Source organism: Caretta caretta, chromosome 15 (assembly GCF_965140235.1).
Source record: "Caretta caretta isolate rCarCar2 chromosome 15, rCarCar1.hap1, whole genome shotgun sequence".
In the NCBI taxonomy this organism is placed as follows: Eukaryota; Metazoa; Chordata; order Testudines; family Cheloniidae; genus Caretta; species Caretta caretta.
In genome coordinates this window covers 30,538,453-30,551,364 of record NC_134220.1, presented here as the reverse complement: position 1 = coordinate 30,551,364, position 12,912 = coordinate 30,538,453, and the positions used below count along the sequence as shown (strand labels likewise).

Below are 12,912 nucleotides of genomic sequence, written 5' to 3'. Positions count from 1 at the left end.
TGATCCTCTACACTTACTGTCTCTGTCAGGGCCCCTCCCAGGAACAGAGAGATGGGCCGGGTGTAACTAAGCCGCACAATGGAGGCTCCACTGAGATAGGAATGATTCACTGAAATGCAGTAAATGCCAAATGCTCAGCCCACTCGCACCTGGCTCAGTGCAAGAGCTGTGTCACCTTAGCTCCTGCAAACAAAGGTATCTGTGCACTCCCTGCAGATCCCCTACTCGCCCACCCACAGCATATGGGCACCCAGCTACCTTCATCTCTATCCCACAGACCCACCAACCAATACACACACACACACTTTCAGGAGGAAGACAGATAAAGCCTCAATAGAGCACAGCTGCAGCTCAGATGGCCTGACCCTTAGTTACGCCTTCCTTGATACGGTTTTTGCTTCCAGTGGATGAGGTCAGGTGACTTGGCTAATTGCTTGTTCTGTTGCACAGAAAACTCTCCCCTTGGCATGGCAGTGCCCTCGTCTGCAGCCCTCACACGCATCTGTGTTCAAGGCTACATTTCCTTTAACAGACATCTGGCGCTTGTTCTCTAGGTTTATTTCCTTGCCACATGCCAGTCCCACAACAGCAAGCCCTCTCCAGGTCCACGTCTAAACCCAACGGCTTCCTTCCCACCTGCCTGTTCCTGAGGGACCAGTTCATTGCTCGGATGCAGACCGGAATGAAAGGCACTCAGCAGGCAGCAACGAGACAGAAAAGGAGCAGGGATCCAAGGGAAGATTTTATGTCTTCAGAGACCTGTCTGTCAGCTATTTCCATAGCTTCTGACCCCTGCAGGTCTGTACACCCAGCCCATGGGCCTGACTCTCCTCCCTCTTACACCAGTTCAACACAGGTGTCACTCCACTGACTTCACTGAAGTTATTCCTGATTTACACAAATGGGAGTGAGAAGAGAATCTGGCTCTAGGTTACAAAACATCCCTTCCCTTCTCCTCACCCCCAGGAACATTGGTGTAAACAGGGTGCGAATGGGACCTGTGCTGTGGGGTGGATGTTTGTTTGTGGTCACATACTGTTGAATGCTGGGTGTTGTGTTTTCCCAGATTCATGCTGGGCTCCCTTTCCCTTTTAAGAACAGTTCTCTTGTTACACAGACTCCATGCTTGCAAATGGGAAGTTTTGCCTCAGAGAGGCGCCCAGGGTGGTGTTTAATGTTCCCATGTTACTGGGGAGGGAGGGAAGGGGGCGGGTGTCGTGTTGTTAAGAGGAACCCTTAGATACTGAAGCCAGTTCTTGTATCTGCAGACGCCACCGGACAGAAAGGTCACACCTGTGTACACCTGCCTGAGACTGAACACGGACATGGCCCTGGGCGTCTATATCTACGGACTGGTCCGCCCGGGCATGCTGCCGTCTACACCCATCAGCCACTGACTCAGAAGGGCACAGTGGCCTCCGCTGCCCTGCACCACTGCCCGCTTCCCCTCTCTCCGACACTGCCCCAGACAAGCCCCTCGAGCTCCGCAAACCTCCACGCTAACGGTGCATTGCTGCAATTGCTCGAGCGGTGGATTCTCCACCTACCAGCACACAAGCCGGCTGAGGCATCCGATTCATCTTCAAACCCACCCGTTAGAGGCCAATTAATCCAGAGAGAACCTATTTTGGGACAATATCGTGGTGCTACAAACAGAGCTGGCTAACCAAACCCAGGGGCTGGCTGGCTGGCGTGACTGCAGCGCAGGCCTCAGTACTTCCAGGGGCTATGGGGATCCCAGAGGCTGAAGCTCCCAGGGGGAAGGAAGAGGCTAGAAGAAGACACAGCTCTATTCCAGGGCCGCAGGCAGCACGGGCCCAGGGAGGCAAATGGGACAGAGACACAGGAGAGCAGCAATCGGAGCGGTGTCTCTGTCTAGCTAGGAAGAGAAACGGTCATTGTGAGCAATGTTTGGGGAGGAGCAGAAATGGGGATAGGCAAAGAGGGAGGGCAGGAGAGAGAATGGCAAATGGGCCAACAGTAAAATACCAGGGAAAAGAAGCCCGCTTCCCCCGCAGGGCGGATGGGGGGCCTCACTCGGCAGGCCCTCAGCCGGCTCACCTCGTTGCTGACAGTCGAATCTCTGTGCATCATCCTCTGAATGTGGGTGTCTAAGCTCGCCCCAGAAGAGCACTTGGCCAGAGCCGCAGCGTGGGATTCCTTCTCCCTTTGCCGAACGATGGCCTCGCAGCCCAGCCACTCCGCCATGATCTGTTCGTAGCCGGCCCGGATCTGATCGTCAACCTGCAGCATTCAGAGAGCGAGAACCCACCGGGACAGTCTGAATGGGGGTGTGGCTGCCCCTCTGTACAATCCCACCCCAAACATGCTCCCCACACCCAAGGATGCTTCAGACCCAGGCTGAGTGCAAGTCTTCAGAGACCTTTACGAGGTCTGGTCTGAGCTCCCGTGTGGCACGGGCAGAGAAGCTCACCCAGTCAGGCGCCACATGATGGAGAAACTATGAGCCAGCTTCTTCCCTCCCTGAGAAGCTGCCAAATGGTTGAGCAAAGTGCTCTGGGAAGGGGATCAGCCTCCAGCCAGACAGCAGCATTTCAATCCCTTGCTCATGCTGGTGTCCAGGCACTCAGACCTTTCCCCAGGCACTGCTGAATTGCAGTCAGTGCACGCCCAGCACCTCTCTGAGCCTGCCGCCTTCTCGGCCCACCGCTTCCCATCATCAGCACCCCCAACCAGAGCCAGTGGCGCAAAACTTCAGCCACTGCGGGCTGGGCACAAAAACCGGGGCTCTGTCCAGCTGCCTTCATCCCAAAGCTTCCCAAACACCAGGTCTCTGCCCTGGCAGCAGCCAACCCAGTGGGAGACTGACCTCTCTCCTCTCAGCTTCCGTCATCCCGAAGTGATAGTGGCCCAAGAGGAACGGCCAGACGGCTTTCCTGATCTCAGGCTGGATCCCACCGTAGTAGATGAGCCGTAACAACTCCTGCTCCTCGTAACTCTGCAGGGAGAGCTCAGCCAGTTACTGAAAGGCCATAGGCAGGACTGAAACCAATCGGCTGCCATTTGTAACAACAATCCCTGCCTTTTCGCAGCACCTGACAGCACCTCAGGATTGCTTGTGCATAACTTTCCCACAGTGTGCACTCCTTCTGGATGCCTGGCTTGGACACCCAGGGCCTGAAGTTTTTCCAAGGTGCTGAGCACCCCCAAACTCGGCACTACAGCGCTCAGCCTGAAACAAAACAGAGGCATCCAAAGCTAGGGGTCACTTGGGAGAACACTGGCCTTGAAGGGCCTTGGTTAAGCCAGGCAGGGCCCCTGTCCAGCAGCAGCCCTGTTTCAAGGGGAGGAAGATGCGACACAGAAGGGAAAGTGATCTGGCCAAGGTGATTCTCACGCCTTTGCACTGCTAACAATGCAGCTCCATAGCAGCAGCCCCAGGGCAGAGTTCGCACCTGCAGCCACTACATCGCTCAACCCTGCTGTGGTAAGAACACTGATGTCCCTCTACACTAGCGATCCCACCATTGCTACCCCTGGCCAAGCTGCCCCACTGGCAGTGGTGTAGACAAGTCACAGCAAGTCAGTGCGAGACCTGGAGACAGGCCAGGGCCCTTAACGCCAAGGCTCCTGCTCTAACAGGTCTAGTAGGTAGGGTTCCTGGGCTCTGGTACAGAATCATTATGCAGCCTTGGGCATGTCACTTGACCACTCTGTGCCACTCTTGCAGCATTTGTAAAATGGTGACAACGGTGCTCCCCTTCGGGGGGCTGCGTGCCTGAGTCAATTCATCAACATTTGAAAAGTGTTGCAAGACCCTTGGGCATAAAGGGCCATACAGATGCAGAGCACATCATTAATGATGATTGGCCAGTGCACAAGTGGTGCAATAAATAGAAAATAGAATGTAGGAAAATAAAACAGATGTAGAAGTTTAAAAAGAAAAAAAGAAAATGTCAAAAGGGCTTAGGTAGGCATCACGTGTTTTAGCCAATCAATAGTGCTGGGGCAAAGCTGCTACGCTTTTGTCATGCACCCCATGAGTGCTCTTCTGGAGGAACCTGAAGCAACAAACAGCAGACCGTATCTGGATAATCCGGATCCCAGTGGCAGTGGTTCTTGAGCAGTATTACACAAGCAGATACAGCCCTGTACCAATACACAGAAGAGTCTCTGCCGGAAGAGCTTGCAACGTTGTCATTAACCATTGATAAAATAACCACGGAGAAGCTTTGTGTTGCAATAATTCTTGCCTAGGCCTTGTTCTAGCGTCTAACTAGAATGCTGGCCCCTACCGTGCTATCCTGCAGGTATTTTTGCCATATCTCTGCAGTCAGGCCACAGCTGGCATTACATGGTAGGTCAGGAGACACAATGTTGTGGTTAACCAATGCAGACAGGTGGGTTCGCACAGTGGAGAGATGTCGACAGTATGCCAGCCCTGTCAGGTGGAAGCAAGGATTCATTCAGAACAAGGAGCTTGGGCAGCCCCAGAAAACACAGATGGAAGCACAGAAAAGACCTGGAATGTCAGTGAGTCCATCCACCCTGGGCCACTGGGGAACTGGCCTCCAGTGCAGATTTGCTAAGGCTTTTTCCAGTCTAATTCTACGAGTCACAAACAAGGGGTCTTCCTCCTTTGGGAGACTGTTCCCCAGCCAGATACATTTCACTGCCAGGAGCGTTTTCCTGATCATGGGGAAATTGCTGGTACTTTCTTTAGCTCCCTGGGCCAAAGCCTGTGATGTGGAGCCCCAGTCACGGACCAGGACCCCATTGTGCTAGGTGCAAATACAGAACATCGAGAGTCCCTGCCCCAGAGAACTTACAGTCCACATTTATATACCGACAGATGGGGGAGTACAAGGAAACCATGAGACAAAGTTGGTCAGCACGGTGGGCCGTGGTTCTGGCCCACGCGCGGCCTAACCCAAATTCTGGCCCCAAATTTATTCCCCGCACTACGTGCGTGCAGTTGGTTGACATCACTGGTGCCTGCACATGCACTGCGTACGGCATCAGACTGATTCCCTGGGCCGACTCTCCCCTCTGTCACAAGCCCATTGAAGCCACGTGGCTGTAATGGAGAAGAGAATCTGACCGGCCCTATCTCAGAGGTCCATATGGAGGAAGAGAGCACTCACAGCCATAGAAAGCCCGGGAGAGGATCTGGTACTTCATGTTGTCACACAGGAGCTTTAGTGGGGTTCTGCCGAGAGAGAAGAAAACCAATCAGTCACAAGAGAGAAATGGCCCCCATCGCTGCCCCTGCCATCATGCAGTGCCCTGGCCCACCCCACAGCGCCAACTGCTCATGTGCCCCCCTATACAAATACCTGGAAATGCAGCCTCTCCTCAGTGGTTCTATCACAGAGCAACCTGCCCCACTCTGTGACCCAAGGGAGGGGGAAGGGGTTAACTTTTCCCCCTGGTTTGTTTACCTTGTGATAATTGTTCCATGCTAGCGGTGGGCATCTGCTAAGCAGGGAAGCGAGAGAAGGGAAGAGCCAGGAGGCTTGCTCAGCTGTACCAGATGCAGCAAGTCAGCTAGGGTTTTTCGTAATTAATATGTGAATATTTACAGAGGGGGAAACTGAGGCAGAGAGCATAAAACTGGGATTTCCAAAGAACCTACAGGAGTCAGGCACCCAACTCACTCCCTCAGTCTCCTCAATAAATCCCAGCCTACGCCACCTGCCCAAGGCTGCAATGGGAATACACAGGAGAGCTGGGATCCCAGGCCTGTGCTCAGATCACGAGGCCATGCCTTTGAGGAGATTACTGGACCATGATTAACCCATTCTAGACAGTCACTCCCACGACAGGATGAGCCCCTTTAGGACACAGTAGTGATTTTGCTGAGGAAGACTTTTCACTTCTACTTGGGCTACAAAACTGCCTTGAGGTCCCCTACTGCAAATTAAGGGTTCCCCATTTTTAACATCCACCCACGCCCCGCCTGGGGAACCCAAACTAGCCCTCAAAAGCCTTTTTAATTCCTAAGTGCCAGCCTGAGGATTTAAACGTACAATGAAGGTGTCCCCATTTGAGCAGTAGCCGAGAGGAGGGAACACGTGCTCTGGAGTCTGACTTAGCCCTGACTTAGAAAAGGTTTTCAGTTGAAGAACCAGGGAAACGCCAAGATCTCCCCCATCGCTGGCCGTCAGTCACACTGACGCACTCTGGGGATCTCAGCTTGGTTCCTGTGCATGCATTCCTGCTGTTGGAACAGGCAGACCAGCCACATCAACACGGCCTCCATGGGTTGTACCTTTCGTGGTTGCAGCCGTTGGATGGGCCACCATCGGAGGAGCTGTTCTGGGAGCACGAGGAGCAGGAGGACTTGCGGGTGCTAGGTTGCCACATGGAAGGCAAGCTGCTGCCAGGTGTGTCTATCAGCTCCTGGGGCACTGTGAGAGGGCAAGAAAAGACATCACTGAGCAATTGCAATTGGAGATAGATGGCTCACACACCAGATGAGAGAGACAGGAAAATTCTGATTAGAGAGATCAATAACCCATGGTCTTCCCAAGCAGATTGTATTAAACCACATGGGTCTGCTGCTAGCCAATCACACTGCTGAGTAGTGACGCACTCACAGGAAAGGAAAGATCCAAGGTAAAAGTGAGAAACGTCACCCAGTTAAAGCGCTGGTGCATTCAGTCACCTTGCCTGGGACGACTGAATGCTGGAAAAGACCCAGGTAGCAAGCAAGCGTCCCTCAGTCTGAGAGACGGCTCATCACACACAGGATTACACCTAAAAATCAATCCTTCAGGACAAGAGCAATAATGGGTCTCCACTCCAGGCTACGCTGGCAGTGCCTGGCAGAGGGAGAGCAGGATGGAATCCATCCATCCCTGGCACACAGGAATCTCCCCCAACCAAGTCCCAGGGAACAAATGAAAAAGGGAAAGATATTAGAGTCGTGACTGAAGAAGAGACTGTTTGATTCAGATGCTGCAAGAGGTTAACCAGGGCAGCGCAGGCAGGCTGCTCCCAGGATGTCGTCATTTGCTAAATCTCGGGGCGGGCTTTGAACGGTCGCTTGCAATGGTTTGGGTTTGAGACTGTGAGCAAATTTAGTCTCCTGCACATTCCCAAGTAGAGGGCCAAGTAGAGGCTAGCACAAGCTTCCTGTTCAGAGAGCCCCACGCAGTCTGGACAGCCTCCCGGCAGCTTTGCTACTGCTCTAGCAGGACCATGCCCCGACACTCCTCTGCCAATTCTAGCCGGGGCCTCTTTTGAATTATAAGAAGTGATAATCCAGTTCATTTCCAAGTAGGAGATAAGAGAGGGTTGGAAATCAGGCCTCCAGATAGCAGAGGCTTGTGCACGCCCCCTCGGCACCTCCTAGCCCTCCCTGCATGTCATTCTTGAGCAGCTGCTGGTATTGGAGGTGGGCACCAGGCGAAGGGATACTAGGCATGCCTCACCAAGGCCTTCTCCCTTCTCATAACTCAGTGCAGGAAAACCCTAACCCAGGCGGGTCTGCTGAGCCCAGCACGTGGGGATCCACAAGCGACAACATGACCTAGGCAGCAAAGCAACGAAAGCAACCCGGGCGACAGCAACATTACGCGGATGCAGTTCGGCCCCTGGTCCAGTGAGGGATCTGGCCAGGAGGCTCAGAGAGTGTTTGGGGATCACCACAATCTTGCTTGTAGCAGGAGTCCTCGGGGTCATCTCCCTCCCAGCGGTGACGGAGATTGCAGGGGAGGCAAGGAAAGGACGAGAATGACTGGTTACAGGAACTAAAGATGTGGAAACAGGGCAAAGGCACAAATGAATGAGGGGAGGAAGAATCCATGCAGGAGTTAGAGCCTATGGGGAAAGTCCTATATCATGTGAGAGAGGAAGATACCCCTGCCAGAGGAGCGGTCAGTCATTCATTCAATGGAGAACTCCGCCCCACTAGGGAACTGTACAGGAGGGTTCAGAACAAAGCTATAGAAAGGGGAGTCTCTGCCGTTTGTTCTACTTTTCGGCTATGTCTACCTTAGCACTTTTGTCGGTCAGGGGTGTGAAAAAAAAACCACCCCCCTGACCGACAAAAGCGCCATTGTGGACAGCGCTATGTCGGCGGGAGACGCTCTCCTGCCAACACAGCTCCCGCCGCTCATCGCCAGTGTGAATTTTCTCCCCTCTTTGTGCTGCTGGAGTAGCACAAAAGGGACTTAGGTCGGGCCCAGGATCTGGCCCACTGGGGTTAGTGAAGTGTTTCCTGATTTGCCCCAGTGCGAGAGCAGAAATAAACAGGATTCCCCATTAACACATTCGTGGCCACCTGCTTTTGCAGAGGGAGTGCCCAGAAAGGCCCATGAACACAGCCAGAGCAGGCTCTTGGTCAGAGTCTGAGGAATATTTGGGGAAGACTCTTTGCAACATTCACAGAGCTCTCTTGTACGGAAGCCTGGGGCCCTTCTCCAGCTACGAGAGCAAAGGGTTCCTTGCTGCCCTCTCGACTGAGCAACAGGTAAATCCCAGTGCTGTTGAAAAGGGAATTCTCTCACACACAAATCCTGTCCTGGAACGCTTTTCGGCAGGGACTTAGGCTGTGCGTTTCCAGGAGCGCTGGCGTCGGGCTATTCCCACTCCAGCGACATTGTATGTCATTGCTGAGCGCACCTACCAAACTCTGACTGCATGCTGGGGTATATTATCCGGAAAACGTAGTCCGTAGCTTCATCATCTTCCTTATCAGATGCCGACTCGGAAGAGCCCTGGGGACTTCGCTTTCTCAGCTTTGGAAACACCTTCCCCTACATAAATAAGAGCTCCTGTTTACAAAGCCAGGCCATGTGTTTACATTCAGGGCAACCTCAAATGCCACGTGGCCACTGAAAATGTTGTCTAATGCAAGAAAACACATGCCCTCCCGCTGAACTAGGAGTTCACACATCCTCAGCATTCATTTGGCTGGAAGATCCCCGTGCTTTTCATTACATTCCCAGAGAGAGAAAAGTTTACCCCCGGAATAGGAGCTATGATACGCTCTTGTACCAGAGTCTCCGAAACAGCAGAACCCCAGCCACCGTAACTTGCATACAGAGATGGGGTTCACAGAGCCTGCAGATGCCAGCATGCAATGTGGCCAGACTCCTCGCTCGAGACAGGACAGCTCATGCTAAGACCACTTGCTAGGTCTGTTGTGTGTGAAGGCAAGAGCAGCTGCGACCTGCTTTATGTTACGCAAGTTCGATGTGACCCTGCGGCTGCAGGAAAACTGCCCAGTGGCCTAAGACAATGGGCAGAGCCTGGTCACTCCCATCTTACATGAGTTTACTAAGTAAGGGGGACATGCATCCCTGTCCAGAAGGGCAGCTCAAGGTGACAAGCCCCACTTAAACCCTCCAGGCTGAAGTGGTGCCCAGGTCTGATGCTGCCCTTCTGGTTCAGGGGTGCATTTTACCCAGGGTACTGACAACTGCATGGATAGAAGTCTTTGCCTGAAATAAAGCGACCCCTGTTGTATTCAGCAAGCTCCTGTATGACTGTTCTTTCTTGGTATCTGTGGTTGCTGGACCGTGTGCATGTGAGAGATCAGGTATTTGCCTGCACTACAGGTAGCCCAGACTGTGGCCCAGGAATACGTGTCCATTAGCAGGGTACATTTATAAAGGGGACGCACCGAGATATAAGGTCTGATTTTTCGTAGGCTGCAGGTTCCCCTCTACTGCATGGCCTTCCTTTCTATAGGGGGTGCAGATCACGTCATCACCCGCAACTCCTGTCCAGTGCTGGGCTCCTGGTGTCCTTGATTCCAGAGGCATTCACACCCTGGGATTTTTCAACCGTAGCTGCCACTAAGTCCAGGCAGGTACCACTCTGCAGCACCAGCACCAGCCAGGAGCCCAGGTCGGCGAAGGGTGAGAGCAGCTACTGAGCCTCTGCATTCCAACCCACACTTCCGTCAAGGTTCCTACCTTCCCCCTCTGTGACCAAAGAGGTGGGTCCAGCTGTCCATGAGGAAGGAGACCATTTTCTAGGCAGGACAGAAACTGTAGCAGGTGCCCTCCTTTGGGGAACCTGAGCGGAGGCCTCTGAATCCCATCTTGACTCACCAAAACGACTGTCCCACCGCTGTCTACTATTAGCAACAGGAACGAAGGCAGAGAAGATACACAATACAGAAGTTAAGGAAACAGATGCCAGAGGTAACCATACCAATCTGAAACCCCAGGGCACAGCACGATGGAGCCATCCAGAGACGCCTCCAGGGGAGAAATAAATACAGAAAATGTACACGCAGCTCCAGGCCACGAGTTATCTGAACTTTCCTCCCATGGGTGGGAATCCATCCCAGGCAGAGGGCCTCAGCACCACTAGAACCCCACTTAAACCCACAGGCTCTGCACTAGGGGGAAATTCACCCCTACTGAACGCATGAAAAACTGCCTGCAACCACAAATGCCGTGGGGCTGGTGCGTGTATTACTGCGCCTGGAAGGTCAGTCGGGATGGTTAATGACCCCAATGACAAATCCGCTGAGCCGAGATTAACAAGAATTCAGACAAAATTCCAGCTGTGCAGGCCTGGGCTTTGCGATTATAAACTTGGCCGGAAATACCAGCAGTAGTTTGTTTCTGTTCCCCTGCGTAGGTCTCCGTCCCTAATGAACGTAATGCAGCGATTAACGAAACCTTCGGTAGGAAAGGTGATCTCTAGCTTAGAAGTGTTATCGCTGTTAGCACTAGGGCTTTTACTTTGCTGATTATTATGGCTGTTTCATGGCCGCCACGTGGAGCGCTGTATGAAACCGGTGAGACAAGCACAGACCAGCCAATCATGCCTCTCAGCAACGTAGACCAACGGAGTCCCCTAACTCAGTCAGCCCACGGTGCGTTCACTTGAGAAGAGTAAGGGAACCTTCTCAGACAATACACATTTCTGGAGAAGGTCTTAAAGCGCTTTACTGCTTACATATAGACGGCACCACTGTCATGCAGCCACCTCTGTGGTGGACAGCGGCAGCCAAATGGCTTACTGCACCCTGCATAACAGGGATGAGAGGGCAAATGTTGCCACTGGAACAAAACATGGATTTACATTGGTTAGGACAGTGCTTGGCAGCCCCAGCTGGGCTTGGGACCCCGTTGTGCTGTGCCCTGGGGAGACGCAGTGTAAGGACAGGCCCTGCCCCAAAGCCTGCACTTTCTGAAGAGACAGAGAGACAGAAGGGAGTATTATTACTCACATTTTACTGATGAGAACTGGAGCCCAGAGAGACCGAATGATGCCCGGGGAGTCTATGGCAGAGCCAGCAACAGAACCCAGGTCTCCCGCCCGTTGCCTTAACCACAAGGGCTTTTCCCTCTTTAGTTACCCTAGAACCAGGGGCTCCAATCCCGGAACCCCGCCCTTCACAAAGTGCCAGAGTCTTCACGGTCCAAGCACAGCCGGCAGGCCCTGCTATTATGGTCCCCCCGGAAGAGCCACATAACAGCAATCACACAGAGCTCAGTTCCTCTACCTTGGGAGCGTGAAGGGGCGAGTCAAGCAAGCTGGGATTTGAACCAGTGGTTCCACAGAAACTAGGTATTTCAAGACTTGTCCTGGGCGCTCTTTGCCATCGTCCCAGTCTCCAGGTACCCGCTGCAGCCCTCTGTGAGCATATGGCACAAGCTGCCCTGGAGATAAAGCAATGCCCGCCTCCCTTACCCTGCTGGTGACAGTGCAGGTAGACGATCTCCTCAAGGCGGATGGTCATGGCATAGTCCCAGTACACACTGGAAGGAAAGAGAAGAGATGCCCCGGTCACACAGCAGAGTCCTACGCCCCCCAGGCTTTCAACAGTCAGAGAAGCCCTTCCAGCCACACAACTCGACAGCACCTTCAAAGCCAGCCAATGGCAAGAGTCCGGGCCCAATCCTCTGTGGGTGTAAATGACCCAGACCCAGTGGAAGCTGCATCTATTTACGTCAGCTGAGGATCTTGCCCAGTGGATCACCAGAACCCCCCTGACCCAGCGGGAGCTACGGAGGGACATGGGGGATGTAAGCAACAGCAAGGTCCCAGCAGCAAGGCGCCTGCCGTGGGAACAGGTTGGGGCAGTGGGAACGTCCCTGCAGAAATGCGCTGGGCCACTTCTCTCTGTGCTTCCAAAAGCAGTTCAACAAGTTAAACCCAGGTCTGCACGACTGGGGCCATCGCTGCCTCAGCATCCTTCCCTGTGCACGGTCGCACGCGTCGACCACATGTGTGGGGAATGCACACTGCACTGTTGGGAGCCCCGGAGCAACTGCCCGGCACAGACCCTTTCTCTGGAAGCTAGTCACCCCATAGCGGGAAACTAGTAGCGGTGTGCTAGCCAGTGCATGTAGGTTATGCCCCACACATTGATAGGTACAATGGGCATGGAATTAGTGGGGGGGCAAGGGAGGGGAGTAATCATGCTAAATTATACTCAGCTTCTTCTTGCTCACTTATGCTAAGGCATATATCCCATGATGCACTGGGGCACAGAGAACTCAGCACTTTGCTTAGGCAAATAGAAAAACTGTCCTGAGCTAGATGGATGCCCACAAAGGTACAACGTGGAATAATGGAAGCTGCGTGAATCCTTTGCGTTCAGCTGTCGCTCTATGCTCCCTAATGTTTAGAATTTAATATCCCAAATGAAAGATGGGAAAGTACACAGAGGCATCCAGGACAAAGCTGGCACAAGCCGGATAGTTAAACCTCAAGTGCTGTGACCAGTGTAAACAGCCACGCTCCAACAGATGGCTAGCTTAAGGGGGCGTTTGGGCAGCACCCCTTCTGCGTAAGACAAACGGAGCACACCGTGAGAATTTGCCTCCTGGGAAAGAATGGTGCTGAATTAACTCTCTTTCCTGTACTGTGCTGCTTTGTCTTCAGACAATAAATTTGGCTGAGCTTGGTTATTTGGCCTCTTGAATATTTTCAAGAGCGAACTGTGCGGTTGTCAAACCATTGGCTACACCTTTTCAT

The 12,912-nt window shown here is 53.1% G+C and overlaps 1 protein-coding gene across 7 annotated transcripts in view; it reads right to left on the bottom strand.

The window, feature by feature from the left end:
- Nucleotides 1–12,912, bottom strand: part of SGSM1 (small G protein signaling modulator 1) — an 82,615-nt gene that overhangs the window by 19,260 nt on the left and 50,443 nt on the right. For 4 of the 7 annotated variants that reach the window (XM_048821363.2, XM_048821366.2, XM_048821365.2 and 1 more), the window contains 8 exons: nt 11,623–11,690; nt 9,888–10,051; nt 8,594–8,723; nt 6,233–6,371; nt 5,106–5,170; nt 4,257–4,402; nt 2,831–2,959; nt 2,062–2,244 (listed from right to left, as the gene is read on the bottom strand). In XM_048821363.2, the coding sequence (XP_048677320.2) occupies nt 2,062–2,244; nt 2,831–2,959; nt 4,257–4,402; nt 5,106–5,170; nt 6,233–6,371; nt 8,594–8,723; nt 9,888–10,051; nt 11,623–11,690 (1,024 nt within the window). The remainder of the gene's footprint in view (nt 1–2,061; nt 2,245–2,830; nt 2,960–4,256; nt 4,403–5,105; nt 5,171–6,232; nt 6,372–8,593; nt 8,724–9,887; nt 10,052–11,622; nt 11,691–12,912) is intronic. The other 3 variants (XM_048821364.2, XM_048821368.2, XM_048821370.2) reach the window with 1 other exon arrangement.